The sequence below is a fragment of the Astyanax mexicanus genome, chromosome 21, assembly GCF_023375975.1.
Source record: "Astyanax mexicanus isolate ESR-SI-001 chromosome 21, AstMex3_surface, whole genome shotgun sequence".
NCBI lineage: Eukaryota > Metazoa > Chordata > Actinopteri > Characiformes > Acestrorhamphidae > Astyanax > Astyanax mexicanus.
Window position 1 is genome coordinate 15589516 of NC_064428.1, and position 24756 is coordinate 15614271.

The following is a 24756-nucleotide window of genomic DNA, read 5'->3' on the forward strand; positions in this document are numbered from 1 at the left end:
ATCTCCTGTCCCGACTCGACCCGAGCTCAGCGGGTGACCCACCGGATCACAGAACCAGAACCCAGCCCACTAACATCAAACAGAATACTGCGCTACACCAACCATACAACACACACACACATCACACACTTTATGTGCTCTTAGTAACACACTACCAACTTTACCAACCACGATTACCATTATTATCTTAACTGTAATTAATCAAAAGTTACTTTGTGTAAAACACTGTGATTATTTACTCTCTTTATTATTATTACACAAATTGATTGATTGATAATTAATTCCATTTGTCTTAGTATTAAGGACTGATCACATGACTTGACTGGTTACTGTGATTATTTTCATATAATGTGATAAAAAAACGCAACTTTATGTAGCTGATCATGAATTAACAAATCAGTGTGTAGTTTCTGTGATCAATAAATATCTTGTGTAGTTTGTTAAGAGTAAACACATTTGTACTTGTAGTTTATTGTGATTAATCACATTGGTTTGAGTAATTAATCAGAATTAATTGCACTGTAGTTATTAATGGTTAATGTTCTTTGTCTTAGTAATTGTAATTAATTATTTAGTATAGTTTGTATAGTTGATTGTAAATAATAACATTGTTATTTGTGGTTAATCACATTGTATTGTTGATCACAATGAGTCGTGATTGTAGAGTATGTATGGAGATAGGAGTCTCTGTGCTCTGATTGGCTGTACAAGTTGTTGTGGATGATTGACAGCGGTTTTAGTGGAGGACACTGAGCGGCTGGTGATAAAATCCAGACTGGTGAAAGCTTTCATCTTAAACATGACAAGATCCTGACAGGTCTTGACTGCTCATCTGGCTCAGCGCCCACCTGGCTCAGTGCCTATTAGAGAGCACGGTTGCTTTCACTTTCACACTCTCGCTTTTTCACCACTGCCTGCTGTGTTTTTAAAGCTGCTCTTGATGTTTTTGATGTACAGAAACAGAAATACAAAGACAGTTTTAGAAGCACCTGGTCGATCAATCAGCAGCAGAACTCTGGCTGATCGGACTCAGTAAACCGGGACCAGCCTGGAGATTACCTTCTAAATGAGCATCCTGGTTACTGTGACCTAGATTAGGTCACAGTAACTGACCCCGCCCACTGTGAACTAACTACCTGCCTACTGTTGTTTTATTGCAGCACTGATTGAACTTGATTGTCTTCTATAAGATGCCCTCGCTTAAAACTAATGGAAAAACCAGGGGCTCGTCCGGTATTTCAACTCAGCCAGGATCACTGCTAAGTCACTAAGTGCAAACGTGCAAACATGCAAACACTATTGAGATCCCTCAGACGCTAAAACCAACAAAGCTGACTGTAATCGCTGCCTTACCTTCGACACCCTGTTGGCCACCTCCCGCCCAACCATGAGACCCTGGACGAAGGTCCTGGCGGCGATGAAGGCGCGGGTCACCTGAGCCTTCAGTTTCCGCGGGATGTCTCCAAAGGGCTTTAGCTGGTCCGTGTACTTGCTGATACACTCCAGATAGTCGTCGGTGAAGGTGTACTGCGAGTTCAGCAGCTGGAACATCCTCTCCAGAAGGCGTGACCAGAAGTCGTTCAGCATCTCCTCGAGGTTGACGTTCCCGCCGGTGTAGTAGCGTTTCAGCTCCGAGAACAGGTCCTCAAAGATCTCCGAGTTGTGCGTGTACAGCTTCCCGTACGTCCGCACAAACATGTCGTTCAGTGACTTCTCTGAGTTATCTAGCAGCTCCAGGAAGAACTCTGCAACCACAACCAAGAAAATAAGTTCAGTTTCAGACATTATCACAAATTAAGAGTTTAGCCAAGCTCTGCCCACCATTGTGTTCTACCATAAGTTTTGTAGCTTGGTTGGGCCTCCCGGGCTATTTTACGACACATTAGCTTATATTCCTTAATGGGTGGAGCTTGAATAATGTTGTGGGTGTGGCCTGGATTATGTGTTTATGTTTAATTGTGCTGTGGCTGTGGTCTAAAGGACTATTTAAAGACTTTAGATGCACCTCGGGCTATGTCACTTAGTGAGTGGGTCCTGAATATGAAAATGGGAGGGGCTTGGATTAAGTGTTTAGTATAATAAATTCAATGCTGTAATAAACAACATTCTTCACACATTAGCTTAATTACAGCAGAGCAGCCCACACACTCTCTCACTCACCCCCACACACACATACACTCACACACACACACACACACACACACACTACCTCATAAACCCACCCACCCACCCACACACACACTATCTCATACACCCACCCACCCACACACACACACACTACCTCATACACCCACCCACCCACACACACACACACTACCTCATACACCCACCCACCCACACACACACACACTACCTCATACACCCACCCACCCACACACACACACACACACTATCTCATACACCCACCCACACACACTACCTCATATGCTCACACACACACACTGCCAATGGTGTCCATTGTGGTGTATTAGGGTTAGTGCCTTTGTGAAAATGAACCAAACCAAGTAAAACAAACTCATTAACAGTTTCAGATCAGAGGAATCAATTAGATGCATGAAAATGAACTAGGATTATATAATGAAAACTGCATTTCTTAAAAGATTAATATGTTATTTCTGCAAGATTTAAGACAGATTTTTATATTTAGTCATGCCCTCCTAAATATACTCACCCAAATCCTGCTGAGATCTGTTGTTAGCATCCTGGCTAAACCACATTAACCCTACCAGGGCTGACCACTAGCATCGCTTCTACTGATACTTCAGAATCATCTACACCAGTATCTCACTGAAGTTCACTCTGTAGAGCTCCTGATACTCTTCTACTGCCCTGCCTGCAATACCTGTGTAACCTGAGGGAGCTACAGGTCCTGATGCCTCCTGCTTCCAGTAGTGATCAGGACAATAGTAAAACTGTAGACGAATCAGTGAGGAATTATAAGGACAGAGTATTAGGGTGTAGCTCCACCTAATAATCCCCTCCTTGTTTGGGGGCGTGTCTTGCTACTGCTTCTCTGGTTTACCTGATATTACTTTAATTTGCATCAAATCAGGTGAACTTTATACACTGAGCAGATTTATATTCCTGAGCAGATTTTTACTGTAGTGTATGTGTGTGTAGTATTGTACAGTGTGTGTGTGTAGCATTGTACAGTGTGTGTGTGTGTGTGTAGTATTGTACAGTGTGTGTGTGTAGTTTTGTACAGTGTGTGTGTGTGTCTGTGTATGCGTTTGTGTGTAGTATTGTACAGTATGTGTGTGTTCTCTCAGTGTTTCTACAGCAGCTGAGTGACCCATGATTACACCTTCATTTATTTAAGTAATAACAGCCCTCCAGCACACACACACACACACACAGTCTATACACACACACACACACACACACTCTGCTTCCACAAAGAGTCAAGGACGCTGTCTGCACTGGCTCTGTATTCAGGGGTGGAGTTATATGCTCTGATCTAACTGAACTTAAATTATAAATGATTTGCATATAAATGATTAAAGCATGAGACGACCTGAAGCTCATGCTGGATCTGCACTTCCAGCTTTAGCAGCGCTTACAGTAAAATACACACCAGAGAACAATCTCAACCAGGGAGAACCACACCGAGAACACCACACAGAGAATACCACGCTCAAAACATTACACCGAGAACACCACGCCGAGAACACCACACAGAGAATACCATGCCCAAACCACAAAGAGAACACCACAAAGAGAACACCAAACCAAGAACATCACAACAAGATCACCACACCTAGAGCACCATGCCGAGAACACCACACCAAGAACACCACACTGAGAACACCGCAAAGAGAACACCACACTTGAAAACACCACGGCAAGAACACCATGCCGAGAACACCACGCCTCTCTAAATGCTCTAAGAGTTTAAGTTAGGGTAGAGCTTCTCCTGGTGAGAGATCACTGATAGAAATACCATGCTCTCTAAGACTCTATTTACCCCGCTGACAGAGATGGAGCATCACTGAACTGAGAGAAGCTGGAAGGTCGCTTTCAAAAATCATCCGTTAAACACCGTCACCTACATTTACAGTGATGTAAATGAAAAACCTGGACCGTTACAGACTGGAACCGAATCATCTTTAGTGATGAATCCAGGTTGTGTTTGGGATCTGATGATGGTCAGGATTGAGTTTGGCGGTTCATCTTTGAGGTGGACTGAAGAGTTCACACTGTAAATTGCTGCTGTGATTAATGATCTGAGGAGCATCTAATACAGTGAGAGTCGGTCACCGCTAGTAGTGATAGGAGGAACAATAACAGTGATCTCAGTGATCTGTGCAGAACATCCTGCGGATACATGTGTTGCTGCCTCTCATGCAGAACTTCCAGCTAATAGCAGCATATTTCAGCAGGATAATGTTCACCCACACACAGCAAGGGTTTTCCAGGAACGGCTTCACCAGATTTCAGCACTTCCTCGTCCTGCCCGCTCTCCAGATTTATCACGAATACAGCATTTATGGAGCAGCTGGGACTACCTACGATTGTAGAGCAGGATCTACAGGCCCAGCTGTAGCAACATCTGTGGGTAAATGTGCTGCAGGATCTTCATCTTATATCCAACATAGAGGAACCATCAGGGTCTAAACTAGATCCTCATTTCCTCATGGTGGCTAAATAGGGCTCTATGATGAGAATTATCTGAACTCTGTAATCATCACAGAGACGCTGAGACCCCCTTCGGCCCCGCCCCCGCCGGGTCGCCACATTAAGAGGAAGCTGGTGATCCGTGGCTGAAGGCTAATGATGTGTGTGTTGGAGTTGGGCTGGTGTTGGGGGTCAGGCCGGTGGGGTGGTGGTGTGGGTGGGGGGGAGTAATTAATTAGGTCTGTGGGGTTAATTGAGAAAAAGGGAAATAATTTGAAAGGCCATTACCTGCACGTCACAACCAATCAAATCACTCCCTCAGACCAGAACGCTCACAGCTAATTACAATTACCCCTCCACATAGGAGCCGACGCCCAGTTTCACACTATCACACACTCTCACACTAACCCCTGTTCCCACCAGATACTCATATATTCACACTATAACCAATAACCCGTTCGCTACCACAACTAAATCACCTTATCATAAAGGCTATAATCACAGTGCTGATTAAATGATTCAGTACAACCTTAATTACTATCGATTAATCAGTTCTGTTTAATTATTTGTAAGTTAATAAGTTGTTATTGTGTAAGTAGTACTGAGTGTGTATTGTGTGGATTATATGTGTGTGTTATTGTACTGCATCAATCACTGACCAGTTACTGACTAATCACTGACCACTCACTGACCAATCACTGGCCAATAACTGGTGTTAGTGTGAGAGGCTGTGGAGTGGTCAGTCTGCTCTCAGGGCTATTCACCCTCAGCATTGTGGGTATTGAGAACAGCAGAGGAGCCTATTAGAATGATTGATAATAGTGGAGAGGATGAAGAGGGGGCTCAGTATAATAATACCCATAATGGACATAAGAACTCTGACCACACACCGCAGCACCTGTTAATCAAAATACTGTACCGTGTGCAGTATACAGTGTTAGGTAAAGTATACAGTGTGAGGTATAAAGTGTGAGGTATACAGTGTGAGGGATACAATATAAAGTGTTAGGTATACAGTGTGAGGTATAATGTGTGAGGTATACAGTGTGAGGTATACAGTGTATGCGCTGGTGGTGCCGGTGGTTGTGGCGTTTAAGGAAATGTGCCGGGCTGCCGCTGAGGGATGATTTTGGTTAATTGCTCATTTTTAGAGAGTCAAGTTTAAACAAGTTAATTATGACTAAGATAAAGATCAGTGCAGACTCACCTCAACCACCTGTTTATACCACACACACACACGATACACACAGAAACACACACACACACTCTCAGGCTGGCGGGTGGATGTGCCGGCAGCACAGTGGAGGCAGTGGGTGCGTCAGCAGCTCTGATTATAAACAGGGTTTGTTGCGGATCGGTGTTTATGGTGGACCGCTTTTTTATTGTGGATTGTGTTTATTGTAGATCAGTGTTTATTGTGGATCGGTGTTTATTGTGGATTGTGTTTATTGTAGATCAGTGTTTATTGTGGATCGGTGTTTATTGTGGATTGTGTTTATTGTAGATCGGTGCTTATTGTGGATTGTGTTTATTGTAGATTGGTGTTTATTGTGTATCAGTGTTTATTATAGCTCGGTGTTCATTGTGGATCGGTGTTTATTGTAGATTGGTATTTATTGTAGATCGGTGTTTGGAGGGTGTTCACTGCAGGTCAGTAATGGTCAGTACAGACGGATTCCGGACGCGGTGGTCTGTAACGGTGTTAATTGATCTGTTCTTCAGTCTCAGACTCATTAAGAGCCGCAGGTCCGGAGCGCCGCCGCCCGCAGCTCCTGTTGTTGTTTATGTGGAGCCGGTGATTCATTACCTGAGGAGGAAATGACAACTGTGTGCAGCCAGCGTTTGCCAATTATGCAGATTTTGTTTTGCTCGTTACAGACGCCGGACAGGCGGCCTTCGGAGACCGAGCTGGGCCGTGTTTACGCCGCTCTCCAGCGAGTACGAGTCCACGCCGCACTTAAAGCCAACGCATAATGAAGAAAAGGCTCACGGTGCGCCGGGCAAAGGACAAACTCAAAGTGAGCCGCCGCTTAATATTCAGCAGGGGGATGTTTGTGATCCACACGGACTGTATTTAAGTGTGTGTCGGACTGTGTGTAAGAGTGTGTGTTGGTGTGTGTGTGTGTGTGTTTATGTGTAAGAGAAAGCTTCACATGTCTGGTTCAAACTGTGCGCGGTGACTGAAGACCACAGCGAGACCCGCGGGCGATCTGAGGGGGCCGGAATTTGAAATGCAAAGAGCCGAGTGCAGCCGTGAAAAAAAAAACAGCGATTTTCCGAACAGCGACTCAGAGACGCTCCAGTGAAGACCTGACCGCTCTCCAGCCCCAAATCACCACGGCCTCCTCTTCACATCAACAGCTCTCGCAGCTCTGAACTGTCTGAGCTGTTCTGGAGTGGACAGAACTGGGACACTCGCTCTGTAGCTGCTAGCGATAATGCTAATAGCACGCTAGGTGCCTCAGTTCCATTAGCGAACTGTCTGTGAAGTGCCAAATCTGAAACTAGCTCTTCAACACTCGTTCTGTAGCTGGAGGAGAGGAGGGGTTGGGTTAGGGGTACTGGAGATACTTTTTAAGGACAATTCAGTTACTAATTAAAGCTATCTGGAGTTAAGACTTATTGAAAGTCAGTCATCATTATAAGTAAGTCCTTGTTACCAGTCAGAGAAAAATGCCGGATCTTCAGCTGTGATACGTCAGCTAACAGATGCCTATACCAACCAGCATCACAATGACCTACTGTACTCTCTCTCTCTCAGACTCCGGCTGCTGCTGGAGAAACAGCATGAACTACTGTACTCTCTCTCTCAGACTCTGGCTGCTGATGGAGAAGTAGCATGACCTACTGTACTCTCTCTCTCTCTCAGACTCTGGCTGCTGATGGAGAAACAGCAGCTGGACCTACTGTACTCTCTCTCTCTCTCTCAGACTCTGGCTGCTGATGGAGAAAGAGCATGATCTTTTGTACTCTCTCTCTCTCTCTCTCTCTCTCTCTCTCTCTCTGGCTGCTGACGGAGAAACAGCATGGCCTACTGTACTCTCTCTCTCAGACTCCGGCTGCTGATGGAGAAGCAGCATCATGACCTACTGTACTCTCTCTCTCAGAATTCGGCTGCTGATGGAGAAGCAGCAGCATGATCTACTGTACTCTCTCTCTCTCTCTCTCTCTCTCTCTCGCAGACTCCGGCTGCTGATGGAGAAAGAGCATGATCTATTGCACTCTCTCTCTCTCTCTCTCTCTCTCTCTCTCTCAAACTCTGGCTGCTGATGGAGAAGCAGCATGACCTGGCATTATAATTTATATGGGGAGGCTTCAGGCTTCACATTGGTAAAAACACTGTGCTGATCAGTTCTAATTGTTTCCCTTTCAAAACAGGTTCTTGCAGCTGATGTTGGTTCAGTAAATGTTTGTGTAGAATTATGTAATTTTATTCTGTACGAATCTTATAGCTCAACACCACTGGGATAGATTAGTCTCTTCAGAAGTCGGGACGTCCTGGTGTCTTCCTCCACTGCCAAATTCAAGAAATCAGTCAGAGGAGGCAAAATGTGGACGCAGGCTGTCGTGGTGCTAATTATAATAAATGGGCGGCGTGTTGGAGACGGGTGGGGATTAGCGGCGGCGCTGCAGGACGGTGTGTGATGGATGAGTCGGACGGCTGTAATCAAAGCCGAGGCATCTGCAGATCTCTGCTGGAGGAGCATCAGCGCCACTGCCGTCCCCTCGCTGATAGGGGATGATTTATTCTGCGGGAGGGGTGGAGCCCTCAGTTCTGTGGGACGTCTAAAACTGAGATTTTAGAGTTCAGGAAGTGGATGCGGTGCAGAGCGCTGTAGCGGGTTTAAGGAACGCAGGCCGTCAGCACTTCCCGGCAGGTTCCGGTCGGTGAAACATGCCAGAACAGCAGGATCAGAGCGCAGGAGCGAGAGAAGTAAAACCCCTCTGTCTCTGTTTTCTCTCCCTGGGACACGACTCGACATCATTCCCATGCTAATGAGGGAAACAGAGGCCGACTGAATCCCTGAACTTCCAGAATCAACGCCCTAAAGCTTTGATCCGCCTTAAAACTCACTAAATGATGAGTGTGCAATTTCACCGGACTGACGTGATGAACATACGGGAACCCCAATTTCACTTCAGTAGAGTAAAGCTTTTACCTCTTACCTCCTTTTACCACACCCAAAGAGGCCCTATCTCACACTGCTGTGTAACATGGATGCGGTGTGTGTTGTGGGTGTGGTCACAGTGTTAGGTCAGTATAAGTTTAAATGTGAAGTTAAGATAACAGTCATATTGAAGTTAATTAGTCTGTGTTGATTTTCTTTTTAAATTTACTACAACCAACAGCTCAGCATTCACCTGGCAACACTCCCCAACACTGCACTCCCCCAACACTGCACTCCCCAACACTGCACTCCCTCAACACTGCACTCCGACAACACTGCACTCTGACAACACTGCACTCCGACAACACTGCACTTCCCAACACTGAACTAGATTGGCTTAAATTGATAAAGCGGCCCAGTCGCCCCACATTCCCATCAGGAAGGATTCTGGCTGAATCTGGATCATTATGTAATCAGTAGAATAACGGTTATAACTGTAGACTGAGGATTAAAACCCTGCCGAAAGAAAACGTAGCTCTCTCCATCCATCACCTCCTGACAGATCACGTATTTCAGCTTTAAAATTAAAGGTGCAGCGTTCCGGCGTTCCCTTTATTCCTCCCTCTCTCTCTCGCTCTGTGTCAGCTCGCTGTATCTCGGCCGAATTCAGAAAGGTCGAGCGGCGTCTGCGTTTTATGCAAAGAGCTGACAAACCGAATGAAGCAGAAGAGTGCGCTCGGCTCGCCGGGAGATAACGGCCGGCTTAACTGATCCTATCTGTCCGCCGCAAAGAGGTCAAATATTTAAACTGAAAGAGTGCTTTTCCGCCGCGCTCTGGTCCGGTCCGATCTCTCTTCAAACAGAATGAGTTACGAGATCTTCAGGTTCGTACGCAGCCGAACATTCGTCTCCCGCGGCGGCGCTCGGCTGCTCCTATCAGGCGGTGAGGGTGTCGAGCGGGGGGGCCGCACCACTTCACTCCGGAGCAGCCGGATCGTTTCATCAACATCAAAGATTTATCGACTTCCTCCATCTGCTCCCAACATCTCTCTGAACACCAAGATCTTCATTCAGACTCTCAACTCATTACCAGACCTGCCCTGACTCCATGACCCCGACCCATCAACCTGCAGTACTGTATTACTATACTTAAGTACTTAAATACACTAAAAATTACACTACTGTAGTTAAGTAAAAAATACTGTTTCTACTATAGTATTATTTTTACTTTATTTGTTCCATAAATCTGCTTATCTGTCTCCTGCTGGTCGGTGCTGTGTTTAGAATGTGTTTAGTGAACTAGAATCAACGGTTCTTCAGCTTTGTAATGGCAGAGTTGGCCGGTAAAGTTTGGCGGTCCCCTGGTGGACTGGCCGGTCTCGGGGGAACGGGCTCGAACAGCTCGGCCTGTTTAAATCCAGTTTAGAAAGTTTGCTCACAGATGCCACAGCGACCCCCTCCAGACCACCGTCTGAATCAGCTGACCTCAGAGCAGTGCATGCTGGGAGCTGGGCGGGGGTAAAGTACGGCCGGCTGGACGAATCTGACTCACTCTTGAACGATCCAGTCCCCCAATCTGGCCGCTCCGCTCTGGCCAATCACATCAATCCCCCGTCGCGCTAATTAAAAGTCTCTCTCAGAGGGGGGGCAGCCATTCTGCTCAGGACCAGAGCGTGCCAAAACCCACCAGCACCAGATCCGACACAACACCCTGCACCACCATATACCTCAAACCAACATGCTTAAACTGCTAATAAAATATCATCTAACTTAACTATAAACTAGATCAGGAGATATTAGTCTATAAACACCCTCAAAAAACACTCCTATACCCTAGAATAGGAGATATTAGTCTATAAACACCCTCAATAAACATTCCTATACACTAGAATAGGAGATATTAGTCTATAAACGCCCTTAATAAACAATCCTATACAATAGAATAGGAGATATTAGTCTATAAAAGCCCTTAATAAACAATCCTATACACCAGAATAGGATATATTAGTCTATAATCAGGTTAAATTAAGGTTATATAACGAGACTGTGCTGCTTGTTAGGTCGGTATCTCCAGTTTTTGAGTGAATCTGTTTCAGTCACAGAACTCAGAGGTACTGAAGCTCCACAGATAACGAGGGACTGGGTCCCGGTGGAGGGGCGACGGCTCTGATTAAAAATGGATTAATAAGTTAAAAATGGATGAAGAGTTGTGGAGGCAGAGCGACCGTAAGGGAAATCAGAGTGCTGCCGGGAGCGACGCTCATCCAGGACCTTCTGGTCATCAAAACAACAACAGGGCTCCGGTGACCAGCGCCAGACTGGACTCTCACTCCTGAAGCTGCAGTGCTGAAGACTAATGATGGAATTCTGAGAACATCTACGAAAACATTCTAGAAACATTCTGAGAATATCGAATGAAGGTTATAATATATCCTCTACAGACCGAGATACGCTGCCCAGCATCTTCTGTACTGGAAATATAAACACCTGTACCTCGCGGCTCAATGGTGACCCAAATCTGGAACCAATCAGTGGATCCCTATGTCAGTAAGCCCCTCCCACTAAACAGTTCTGTGGTCCTGCACCGAAAAAGAGAGTCCTTTCACATCTACCTCGTTTGGTTTTAACCAAAATAGCAGTTAGCAGGTCTAGATCAGCTTGGTTTACAATGTGAAACTCTTTATAGGACGTTTTTTCACATCAATTACAGAAACCTGAGTCAGGTTATCATCGTTCATTAAACAATAGAACAAGTAAAAGAAGAGATGTGCTGAAATCCATCTCTCTTTGGTGATGTGCAGGAACTTCACCCAGCAGTACATGAGATTAAGATGCTATTGATTCTGTATCTACTGTAACTGTAGATTAATTACAGAGCAGTACGGGTACAACAGATTACGGCGCTGGTGATTCTGTATCTACTGTAACTGTAGATTAATTACAGAGCAGTACGTGTACAACAGATTACGGTGCTATTGATTCTGTATCTACTGTAACTGTAGATTACTTACAGAGCAGTATGGGTACAACAGATTACGGTGCGGATGATTCTGTGTCTACTGTAACTATAGATTAATTACAGAGCAGTACGGGTACAACAGATTTCGGTGCTGGTGATTCTGTATCTACTGTAACTGTAGATTAATTGCAGAGCAGTACGGGTACAACAGATTACGGTGCGGATGATTCTGTGTCTACTGTAACTGTAGATTAATTACAGAGCAGTACGGGTACAACAGATTACAGTGCTGGTGATTCTGTATCTACTGTAACTGTAGCTTATTTACAGTGCAGTATGGGTACAACAGATTACAGTGCTGGTGATTCTGTATCTACTGTAACTATAGATTAATTACAGAGCAGTACGGGTACAACAGATTACAGTGCTGGTTATTCTGTGTCTACAGTAACTGTAGATTAATTACAGAGCAGTATGGGTAGAACAGATTACGGTGCTGGTGATTCTGTATCTACTGTAACTGTAGATTTATATATACATACATATATGTCCAATCATTATTGTAAAATTGTGTAGAACTAGGAAAGATTGAATCGGTTATCAAAGTCATTAAAAGGTAGTAATGAATGGCTCTAACTCAAGTATTATATTAAAGCAACTAAGTACCACCAATTGTGAATTTCAGTAATGTTAACAATTTATTTCTCTTTGAAAGACTGAGTTGTTTGAAGTAGTAATTATGATAAATCACTGCTAATTTAAAATGAAATAATGTAATTTATACAGCTTTTAAATTTTAAAGTTAATTAAGTAAATGCATATCCCACTAGAGGTTTAAGGCCGTCAATTTTTTTAAATAAGTTTTTACACTGAGGGTGTTTGGTACGGTTGCTGGGGTGTTGCTAGGCGATGGGTTTTATGTTTTAAGCAACTGATTAAATTAGCCAAGTGACTTTAATAGATTAAGTTGAGAAATGTAATAAACAATAACGCCAGGAATTTTTCATTTCCTCCTGCACTGCTTTTATAAAATGTCAATTTGGCGGGAAAACAGTGCAGTGTTTGTAGTTGCCATAGCGACCCAGCAGCTTCAAAGCCTTGTGTTTTTCTGTGGTTGGAGTTTTATTTAATTCCTGTAGAAGGTTCTGAAAGGACCAGTGATGTTCCATACACTCTAATCCCAATCTGATCTAATATAATACCAGTCTGATCTAATCTAATCCTAGTCTAATTGTATTTAATCCCAGTCTGATCTAATATAATCCCAGTCTGATCTAATATAATCCCAGTCTGAACTAATCGAATTCCAGTCTGATCTAATCTAATGTCAGTCTGACCTAATCTAATCCCAATCTGATCTAATTTTATCCCAGTCTGATCTAATCTAATCCCAATATGATCTAATCTAATCCCAGAGAGAGAGGGAGAGATGTAAAGAGAGAGAGAGATAGATACAGAGAGAAAGCCAGAGAGAGATGTAAAGAAAGAGGGGAGAAACAGAGAGAGAAAGGTAAAGAGAGAGAGAGGTAAAGAGAGAGAGAGAGCAAGAGAGAGTGGTAAAAGAGAGGGAGAAAGAGGTAAAGAGAGAGAGAGAGATGGGCGAGAAAGATAGAGAGGTAAAGAGAGAGAGAGATAAAGAGAGAGAGGTAAAGAGAGAGAGAAATGGGCGAGAGAGATAGAGAGGTAAAGAGAGAGAAAGAGAGAGAGTAATGGAGGGAGGGCTGATTGATTAGTGCATTATGGTTGTATTGATTTACAGCAGTATTTTGTGCTGAGCCGTAACTTTATACGCTTTTAAATGGTAAATATAGAAATACATTTCATACACAGATCAGCCCCTCCCCTCCTCATCACACCCAGCCCCACCCCACCACACACAGCCCCGCCCCCCACCATACAGCCCCGCCCCATTACACACAGTTCCGCCCCCATCACACCCCCACCTATAATCGCACTTCCACTACCCACACCCCGTGGAATGAATGGGTGGGGCTAAACTGCTGTAGGCTGAACAAATGGGTGGAGCCAGTGAGCATGCTTACTGGCTAACTGTGAGAGTCAGGGTGGGAGTGTGATGTAATGATTTGGAGGCACTATGCAGAACTTTAAATCCGAAACGTAACTAGTGTAAAGGATTGGTCCTGCAGTGGGGGAGGGGCTGTGGTGGGGAGGGGCCAGAGTGTTGGAACACCACTGCTGTTGGGTTTTATCGTCCGGACCGATGTCGGGTTGTGAGGAGAACAGTGATTGCTTTCAGTGTTCGAGATGTTCCAGACTGTTCTGTTGACTCTGCCAAAAGCTGCTCCAATCGATTCCCTTTTCTCTGTTTGAGAACATCTTTACTGGTGCTGACGGCTCTTTGATCTTCACATTATTTAACGTTAAAGGAAATCGCTGGGCGATGGCGGTATGGCAGGTGTTGATTCGCTGTAAGATTACAAACAGCACCAGTAACTGTAACTGTGCTGATAAATATATCCACACGATATACAGCTTTATTTGCTAAAAGTTTATGACCCTGAAGCTTTTATATAATTTTCCTTATATAAATCTTAAACATGCTGCATGTGCCAAAACCCCGGCTGCCAAGTATAATTCACATTCTGCACAGCCGATGCCGAGTCTCAGCTGATGCTGCAATACATACTAACCAACACCAACACCAGAACCAGAGCTCCAACCAAAAAATTCCAATCTTTATTTAGGCATCATCGTAGCACTGAGACAGCTTCAGTTAAGATAACAAATGATCTGCTTTTTAAAGGCTGTGTTTCCCTACTGGTACTTCTGGATCTAAGGGCAGCCTTTGATACAATAGATCATACTGTCCTCCTTCAGCAGCTAAAAATATTGGAGTTATCATAGATTCAGATCGCACATTCGATAAAGACATTTCTAATGTTACTAGAACCTCTTTAACATTTCCATGCTAAGAAATGCCTTATCCCTGCATGACGCAGAGAAATTACTACATGCCTTCATTTCCTCAAGGCTAGATTATTGTAATGCGCTACTGTCAGGATGTTCTCTTATAAGAGCTTTCTTTTATAAAGCTCCTCAACTCTGGAATAATCTCCCCGAATAAGACAAAGTCTAGACTAAAAACTTACTTGTTTAGTTTAGCTTTTGTTAATTAATGTTTTTTTTCCCTTTAGATAAGGCTGCAGATCCAGGGGTTCATGGAGGTAGGGAATTGTGGGTAAACTGAGATGCTGGTGGTGTTGTTTAATCACTCAGGTTTGTGGACGGTGGAGTGGGTGGATGCCAGTGTTTTTGGGTGCCTCCATGTCTATGTTACCTTCTGGCTCTCTCTTCCTTTAGTTAGACTGTTTTAATGAAGTATATATTAATATTATACAGCTAAATATTACACACTTTTACAGAACACAAAATATATTATAAACCACACACACACTCACACACACCTTATACACACATCAGTTACATAACTGTCCTGTCTGTCTGTCTGTGTGTCTGTCTCTCTGTGTGTCTGTCCGTAACTGTAAACGCACTCTGATTGCATCACCCAACATCTGCTCCTCTTCACTTATTTATTTATTTATTTACTAAATTAAATATTGGTATTTTTGTTTTCCCTCAGTTTCTCCTGGTGTGTTTACAGTCTCCCTGCACTAACACACACACTATACACACACACACACACACACTCACACACAACACACACACTCACACACATTCACACACACACACACACACACACACGTTTGGTGTGGTTTGGTGGTGTTCGGTGGTGTTTGATGGTGTTTTATGGTGTTTTATGGTGTGGTTGGGAATTGTTTGGTGGTGTTTTTGGTGTTTGGTGTGGTTTGGAGGTGTTTGGTGGTGTTTGGTGTGGTTTAGATGTGTTTGGTGGTGTGTGGTGGTGTTTGGTGTGGTTTGGATGTGTTTGGTGTGGTTTGGTGTGTTTTGGAGGTGTTTGGTGGTGTTTGATGGTGTTTGGTGTGGTTTGGTGGTGTTTGATGGTGTTTGGTGTGGTTTGGTGTGGTTTGGTGTGTTTTGGAGGTGTTTGGTGGTGTTTGGTGTCGTTTGGTGGTGTTTGATGGTGTTCGGTGTGGTTTGGTGGTGTTTGATGGTGTTTGGTGTGGTTTGGTGTGGTTTGGTGTGTTTTGGAGGTGTTTGGTGGTGTTTGGTGTGGTTTGGTGGTGTTTGATGGTGTTCGGTGTGGTTTGGTGGTGTTTGGTGGTGCTCCACTCATCAGGACTGCATTGCTGGATGGAGAAAAGTCCAGGTCTTTTAAACGAACACATAAATAAGAGCGGCCTGGCAGAGCGGCCGGGTGATCGCTGCCCTGCAGGAGCTGCTCTAAAAACTGGGTCCCGGTGACCCGTCGTCATTAGCATCCCGCGCCGCCGCGGAGCACCGTGATGAATGTTTGGTAGAGCGGCGTTGACTGCGCCACAGCCCCTCAAGAATCAAAGCTAATCTCGCCTCATTAAAACCCTCACAAATTCATTAGCGCTAAACGCAGCAGCTAGCGTCCTGCGGGACCAGAAGCACCCCGCATCCAGTTAGCGCTAATTCAGAAACACGTTTCATTCATCAACAAAAACAAGCCTCGAATCAAAGAGCCTGAGTTTTTCATTTTTTATCCAGACGTTAATTAGGGTCTGAATTAAAGCGCTGGAAGGAGGGAACGGCTCTGACTGGAGGAGAAGAGGAGATAGCGCCGCTGATCTCTCTTTATTTATTAATTTATTTATTTATTTAGGTCTGAGTAAGCAGGACAGATTAATCCGGAATGCGAATCAGACTGAACTTCCATCGCTAATCATGTGTATTTTTTCAAAAGAGGCAAATTCTGCATCAAATTAGCCTGATTAGTCTGATTAGCCTGATCGCACTGTAATCTGCACATCTGTGGTTTTAGTCTGATCACTGTAACTCTGAATGGATCTGAGCGTTAGCAGCCGCTCGGCTAACGGGACATTAACCCTGCGTTCAGGACAACGGGTTGCTCTCGTGCTCTGGGTTTTTCTGTTGCGAGTTTGTTCTGTCTGGGCTGTTGCATCCCACCACTGTTGAACCGCCCACCACTACTGTTATTAAACTGTTCAGATTTTCATCCTATAAAACAGAAACAGAAGAGCCTCTGTTTTGGGCCAGAACCGATCTGCTGAGAACCGGAACCCAGATTCAGCTCGTCTACGATGTTCTGAAGAATTAATTGATGTAAAAGTTCAAAAAGTTAAGAAAATCTCAGCTTGATCTGTTGTTGTTTGTGGTTAAATCGCGACTACAGATCCTACTGGTCCTTCATGCTCTGTTGCTGTGGCGCCTGCTGATTGGTCGCTGGTACAGAAGGTTTACATGTTTATTAGATGAGTTCCTGCAGCTTTATTACTGCTAATATGGTTGAAACTAGCCAAAAAGCAAATCTAACAAACAAGCTCAGTTCCTAAAGCACTGGTTAGCATTATTAGCGTAGTGTGGCTGAGTGACGGCTGAGCGCAGGTTAATCCTCAGTCTGAACTCTGAGGTAAACCGAGAGAAACATAACCCCCAGGGCGCCCGGCAAGGCTAACGCTAACGCTAGCGCTAAGCAGAGTGAATTTACAGAGTGTTCTGACAGGTGCAGTATTAGTGGCTAATCCCCCACGAGCGCTATTCTGTCAGCGATATAACCCCCCCACTCACATTCACCACACGCCGCCACGACGCTAGCCTCAGGCTTCGTATGCTAATCAGGGGTGAGCTAACTCTGACACGGCCATTATAATAGAAACGTGATGATGTAATTAGGACTGGTACCAGTGACCCGGTCAGGAGGTTAGCCACACGCTAGCTCCTCCCACTCACTCAGAACAGCATCAGTCTCAGTCCAGAGAAAGAGAGAGAGAGAGAGACAGATAGAGAGAGAAACAGAGAGAGAGAGAGAAAGAGAAAGAGAGAGAGAGACAGAGAGAGAAACAGAGAGAGACTGATAGAGAGAGAGAAAGAGAGAGAGAGAGAGAGAGAGAGAGTGTCTCTGCTGTGTGTGAGCGGGCAAGCAAGAGCTTAACCCCCTCCCCGAGACTATCCTAGTGTAGCCAACCCCGCTTCACTATTCATCACCACTGCAGACCACACCCACTGCCAACCAACCCCCCCATTCTGATCATTATAATTAGTGAAACTCATTTACATACAATTGTATTATGCAGGACTTGTTTAGCCATGCATGCTAATAATGCTAACAGTGAATGGAAGCGAACAGTAACTATTTAGCATGATGTTTGGGCAATGAGAGTAATGCTAATTACTGACACTCGATTTTAATTAGCATGATTAGCATGATTAGCAACGATGATCAAAAATGAGTTTAAGATAAACTGAGGAACCATTCAGCAACAATGAAGAACGAGAAGCTGATCTGAGATCTGAGGTGGTGAATCTTCACTTTACTGGTCTGTTCTGTTCTGCTGAAGCAAACCAGTCCAGAGGAAAGAAACCAATACAGTAAACCAGTTCAGCTCTTAACCTGCAGCTGTGGGTATAGGTGATAGTGGAGCTGAGGGTGGAGCTGTGGGTGGAGCGGTGGGTGAAGCTGTGAGTGGAGCTGTGAGTTGTGCTGTAGGTGGAGCTGAGGGTGGAGCTGTGGGTGAAGCTGGAGTGGAGCTGTGGGGGGAACTGGAGTGGAGCTGAGGCTGGAGCTGTGAGTGGAAGTGTGAGTTGTGAGGGTGGAGCCGGAGTGGAGCTGTGGGTGGAGCTGGAGTGGAGCTGTGTGTGGATCTCAGGGTGGAGCTAAGGGTGAGTGTGTTTATGATGTCTAACATTGTTAATTTAAAGCTTTTGAAAAGAACTTGCCAGAACTCCCAGAACCGCCGCTTCACTCAGCCCGTCACTAACTCACTCATTACCCGGAGAATCCAAGCGTCCGGAACGTCCGAGGCGTCAAGACAGTTCTGTATAAACTGACCTTGTCTTCAGTGGGACGAGCGCTCTGTTCGTTTCTGAATTCTCTCTCGGCCCGTTTGAAAATGAAGCTTCAAAAGCTGCCGTAAAAACATGGAAAGCCTGAAAAACAGAAACTACTATTTTATTCTGAGATGGACTGTAGGTTCTGCTCACTCTGAGAGACGTCTGGGTCGTTTCTGTTCTGCAGGATAAACAGCTTCACCCAGACAGAACCATGGTCCCGTCGCTCCAGAAAGAGAGCGAGTGATAAGAGGAACGTTGTGAGAATGTTTGGTTTAGTCTCAGTGGAAAATCTGTGTTTATAAACTGGTTCCTGCAGCATTGTTTTATATTTAACGCTATATGTCAGAATACGGCCGTAACGGCTGCAGTTTTACGCTAGCGCTAACAATAAGCTAATGCTGAACTCTGACCCACTTCCCCTTTTTCCAGATGGTGTCAGATTTCTCTGGGTGCAAAACAAAAGCTAGTTGTGAAAGTGCGAGCGGCTCTCCGGCGGAACCCTCTGGTGGCGGATCTGGGCCAGAGCTAATGAGGACCTGAGAGATTGTTTTCTGATCTTCATCACAAATCTGAAAAACACTCGTACTGTACGCTCTCGCGCTAACTCCAGAAAAAACTCACAAAGCAAGAAAAGACTGCTTCAAACAGATCTGCCAGGACGTTCCGCACCACAGAAGAAGAAAAGAGAAGCTTTGAAGATTAGCGCGGCGTTCCGGCGGGGAGGTCGGTTCCCCGTTCTGAGGAGAACGCTTGCCGTTTTAATTAAGAAAAGCAACATAATGCAGGTCTATTGCATCAGCTAGCGTTAGCCTTTACCTGAAACACCAGAATAAAGAGCAGAACCGCTCGGACTGGGAAAACAGAGGCTGTGCTGCCGCTAATCCGGTGGCGTGTGAGTCGGGTCTGCTGCCGGAGGGAGTGCTCAGTGAAGCGCCGCCGGGTAAAAACACCCCCCTCCTCCTCTCAGACTAATTGGACCCGTTTGTGTGAGCAGAACAACAGCGCCGGTTCTGCTCCGGCAGTCAGAGAAGGACTTTTAACTAAAAAAGGAACACAGAGTCACTGTCACTCCGACACGGCGTCACCAGAACCGCACACTGTTCTACTGAACCCAGCACTACAGAACCAGCACTACAGAACCAGCACTACAGAACCAGTACTACAGAACCAGCACTTCACAACCAGCACTACACAATCAGCACTACAGAACCAGAACAACCAGCACTACAGAACCAGCACTAAAGAACCAGCACTACAGAACCAGTACTACAGAACCAGCACTTCACAACCAGCACTAGAGAACCAGCACTACACAACCAGCACTACAGAACCCAAAACATCAGAACCAGCCCAACAGAACCAGCAATACAGAACCAGCACAACAGAACCAGCACTACACAACCAGCACTACACAACCAGAACTTAAGGGATCTGAATGGATATGAGTAGATGGAGACATCTGTTCTGTTTTTGGATCTGAGATGAGGACGGGTTCAAGAATCAGACAGAACTCAGACCAGTGTTCAGTATTTCAGTGCTATGGTAACAGAGCTGCAGTGTTTACAGACTGTACTGAAGCCCAACAGCCAACCAGAACCCGGCGCTGATTAATCGGCACTAACTGACCCGATGCAGAACAACCCGGCACTAACTGACCTGCCGCTAAACAAACCGGCACTAACTGACCCAGTGCTGTACAAACCAGCACAAACTAAATCGGTGCTGAACGACCCGGCACTAACTGACCCAGTGCTGAACAAATCAGCACAAACTAAACCGGTGCAAAACAACCCGGCACAAGCTGACCTGGCGCTAAACCACCCGGCATAAACCTTTCCACTGCTGAACAAACCAGCACAAACTAAACCAGCGCTGAATGACCCAGCACTAACTGACCCGGCGGTAACTGACCCGGCACTAACTGACCCGGCACTGACTCACACTGCACTTCTTCTAAACTTTCTCAAAAATAAAAAATTGGGACTGATTAAAAAAAAAACTGAACTGAGTGAAAGTAGCTCAGAGGTAAGTGTTTGATAAAGTGTGTGTGTGTGTGTGGGGGGGGGGTTTAATGTATTTTGGGGACAATTAATTAATTTAAACAGCATCTGAGACAAAACCTCATCTGAGCATTATAAAATGTAGTAAAACGCAAAAAAAAAGATTTGTGGAAAATGATAAGATAAAAGTAACGGGACAAAAACGTGTCTCTGGGACAAACCTGTAGCATTTCTAAAATAACGGGACTGAAGCCGATTTTAAAGTGTAGAGGGAGGAGTATGTGGGACGTGTCCCCAGCGTCAATTCAGCTCAGTCTTTACTCTGTCAGTGCGACTGAGATTCAGGAGGGAGGTGGGGGGGGGGGTTGAGGACGGTTGAGGACGGTTGAGGACAGGGGGGACGGGGGGGACGGTCCTCTGTAGCAGATTTCAGACTGTAATTGGTTTTGAACATGAACTTCAGCATCTGCTGGCGCCGGCGTTCCGGCCGGACATATTCCCGCAGATTGGTGCCGGACGTTTCGGAGTTTTGGGATAATCCTCTTACAGCAGATTTTTACTGAAGATTAAAGAAATATCACTTTTAATTTACTTTTTTTCCTGTTTGGAACGTAAACATGTTTGTTTTCACGTGGGCCGGACATTAGCGCCGGCGCTAGGCTAACGCGTCGGTGTAAATGTGTCTGGCGTGTGAATTTCCCACAGAGAGCGAGCGGGCAAGCGAGAGCCCGCGTGCGAGAGAGAGTCTGACACCTCTCTGTAGTGAAATCACAGTAAATCACAGTAAATCCTGCTGACGGAAATGAAAAAGTGAGTTACGGTGAAACCTGTGGACGGGAAAAGAGCGAGAGAGAGCGGCCGTGAGAGGAAAGAGAGAGGGCATTTTCCCCCGTGAGAGAAAAACAGTGAGCAGCTTTCGCACTGTGATGTCATCAATCCTAAAGAGATTTCTCGCTATTCCTAACAGCTGTGATTCAGCTCTTCACCCACACACACACACTATACACACACACACATCACACACAGACACACACACACGCTCCAGCTGTGTAAAGTGGTGTGTTTGTGCGGTGTTGGGCAGTGTGTATTACTCATCTCCCGGCTGGTAAAGACAGCGCGGGGTCGGGTTACCGCTCCTCAGCTAGCGTGGCTAATGCATTAGCGGAAGGCCGGCGCTGGATAATGGCCCACACAGCCAGTTCTGACCCGCGCCGAGCGGCCCAACACCACCGTAACACATCCCATAATGAGTCTGAAGAGCTGTTAGAGGAGATAGACCGAGCGAGCGAGAGAGACTGAGTGAGAGAGAGAGACAGAGAGAGGTAGAGAGTTTGAGAGAAAGAGAGCAAGAGAGAGAGAGAGAGAGCAGTGATTCAGACTTAATCCCAACACAGCGCAAAGACGCTAACAGCATCAGGATTAGCGGATAATGCAGCCCAAACACAGCCAGACCCAGCTGTAATCAAACAGAGTTTAAGAGCCTCCGCACACAACCACAACCAGAACCCTGCAGAGAAGAACCAGAGAGAACCTCACAGCTGCAGAACTCACCACTAAAAACAGATCACAGTGCTGGTGATTCTGTATCTACTGTACACTCTAAAAAACAGAGGTACGATAAAAAGGTACACTCTTCATAATTGTAACCTCAAAGATATAATATTGGTCACCACCTCCATCACCCATCACACCATCCTCACCACCTCCACTACCCATCACACCATTCTCACCACCTCCACCACCCATCCCACCATCCTCACCACCTCCACCACCCATCACACCATCCTCACCTCCTCCACCACCCATCACACCATCTTCACCGCCTCCACCACCCATCACACCATCCTCACCTCCTCCACCACCCATCACACCATCCTCACCACCTCCACCACCCATCACACCATCCTCACCGCCTCCACCACCCATCACACCATCCTCACCACCTCCACCACCCATCACACCATTCTCACCACCTCCACCACCCATCACACCATCCTCACCTCCTTCACCACCCATCACACCATCCTCACCACCTCCAGCACCCATCACACCATCCTCACCACCTCCACCACCCATCACACCATCCTCACCACCTCCACCACCCATCCTACCATCCTCACCACCTCCACCACCCATCACACCATCCTCACCTCCTCCACCACACATCACACCATTCTCACCACCTCCACCACCCATCACACCATTCTCACCACCTCCACCACCCATCCCACCATCCTCACCACCTCCACCACCCATCACACCATCCTCACCACCTCCACCACCCATCACACCATCCTCAACACCTCCACCACCCATCACACCATTCTCACCACCTCCACCACACATCACACCATCCTCACCACCTCCACCACCCATCACATCTACATATCTTCTTTGCTACTGTTCAGTTGGCTGTAGATCATGTATGAAGGTGGGTCAAGATTGTTATGAAAAATCTCCATCCTGCCGCTGAAGGATCAGAACTTACCATCAAACTTCTTGTGCCTGGAGAAGAAGGTGGAGCGCAGGACGTCACTGGACTCCTCCACCATCCCCTCCAGCTTCACCTTACTCTGCACCCCCAGCTTATCCTCCATCTCTGAGCTGCAGCAGGTTTGTCCCCGAGCACAAACTCGCAGGTGCTCACCTGAAACACACACACAGACACAAAGTGAGAAAAATATACACACCTGTATCTCACTGCCCCTCCACGGACGAATAATCCAGATTAAGGCATTTTTGCTGAACTTGTTGGTGAAGCTGTTTTAATGTTGGTAATCCTTTTTATTCTAATCCCAAATCTGACTTTTAGAATTCAGATTCTTATTTTGATTCAGATTCTGAGTCTGTGTTACAGATTCTAATTCAGATTCTAATTCAGAATCTGACTCTTTGTCTCTCTCTCTCTGGGTCGGGTGGTTGGGGTTCTAATTGTGTTTGTGGTTCTGTTTGTGGTTCTGGTTGTGGTTCTGTTTTTTTTTTGTGGTTCGTGGTTTTGGTTATGAAGCCGGGTCATGGTTCTGGTTCTGCAGCCGGGTTGTGGTTCTGGTTCTGAACCCGGTTCATGGTTCTGGTTCTGAAGCCGGGTGTTGGTTCTGGTTCTGAAGCCAGGTGGGTCGTGGTTCTGGTTCTGAAGCCGGGTCGTGGTTCTGGTTCTGTAGCCGGGTCGTGGTTCTGGTTCTGAAGCCGGGTCGTGGTTCTGGTTCTGAAGCCAGTTCGTGGTTCTGGTTCTGTAGCCGGGTCGTGGCTATGGTTCTGAACCCGGGTCGTGGCTCTGGTTTTGAAGCCGGGTCGTGGTTCTGGTTCTGTAGCCGTGTCATTTTTCTGGTTTTGAACCCGGGTGGGTCGTGGCTGTGGTTCAGAAGCCGGGTCGTGGTTCTGGTTCTGAAGCCGGGTCGTGGTTGTGGTTCTGAACCCGGGTCGTGGCTTTGGTTCTGAACCCGGGTCGTGGTTCTGGTTCTGTAGCCGGGAGGATCATGGTTCTGGTTCTGAAGCCGGGTCGTGGTTCTGGTTCTGAAGCCGGGTCGTGGCTCTGGTTCTGTAGCCGGGTCGTGGTTCTGGTTCTGTAGCCGGGTGGATCATGGTTCTGGTTCTGAAGCAGGGTGGGTTGTGGTTCTGGTTCTGAAGCTGGGTCGTGGTTCTGGTTCTGTAGCCGGGTCGTGGTTCTGGTTCTGAAGCCGGGTTGTGGTTCTGGTTCTGAAGCCGGGTCGTGGTGAGCGCGAGTGAAGGTGGGGTTTATAAAGACTCTGATCTGCTGACTGAGTGAAACGCTGTAATCATGCTAATCAGGCAGGAGGAAGATTTCAGCTCTGGTTTACATTCTGCTCACACTGACCCCGGATCTGCTTAAGGTGGAATTAGCATTGTGCTAACTGGTGGGGTATTAGCTTACTGTGGGCCTCCAGGTTTATTTATTTATTTATTTGTTGCTAAGCATTTCCTCCTGACCTCGGATTAGCGTTTAGCGCTTAGCGGCCGCCGGTTCTGCTCCGTCCTGCTGAGGTTACTCACAGTTGCATCATTACAGAAACCAGTGTGCGTGTGTGTGTAGTGTGTGTGTGTGTGTTTTATGTGTGGTTGTGTGTAGAGATTGTGTGTGTGTGTTTTCATGTACATTTAGAAGTATCTATTGGTCTGTTTTGAGATTCTCTTTAAT

General features: G+C 46.0%; 1 protein-coding gene across 2 annotated transcripts in view; it reads right to left on the reverse strand.

The window, feature by feature from the left end:
- Positions 1-24756, reverse strand: part of gpc6a (glypican 6a) — a 141944-nt gene that overhangs the window by 84031 nt on the left and 33157 nt on the right. For both annotated transcript variants that reach the window (XM_022674918.2, XM_022674919.2), the window contains exons 2-3: positions 23089-23247; positions 1354-1745 (exon numbers count right to left, since the gene is read on the reverse strand). In XM_022674918.2, coding sequence (XP_022530639.2) covers positions 1354-1745; positions 23089-23247 — 551 coding nt within the window. The remainder of the gene's footprint in view (positions 1-1353; positions 1746-23088; positions 23248-24756) is intronic.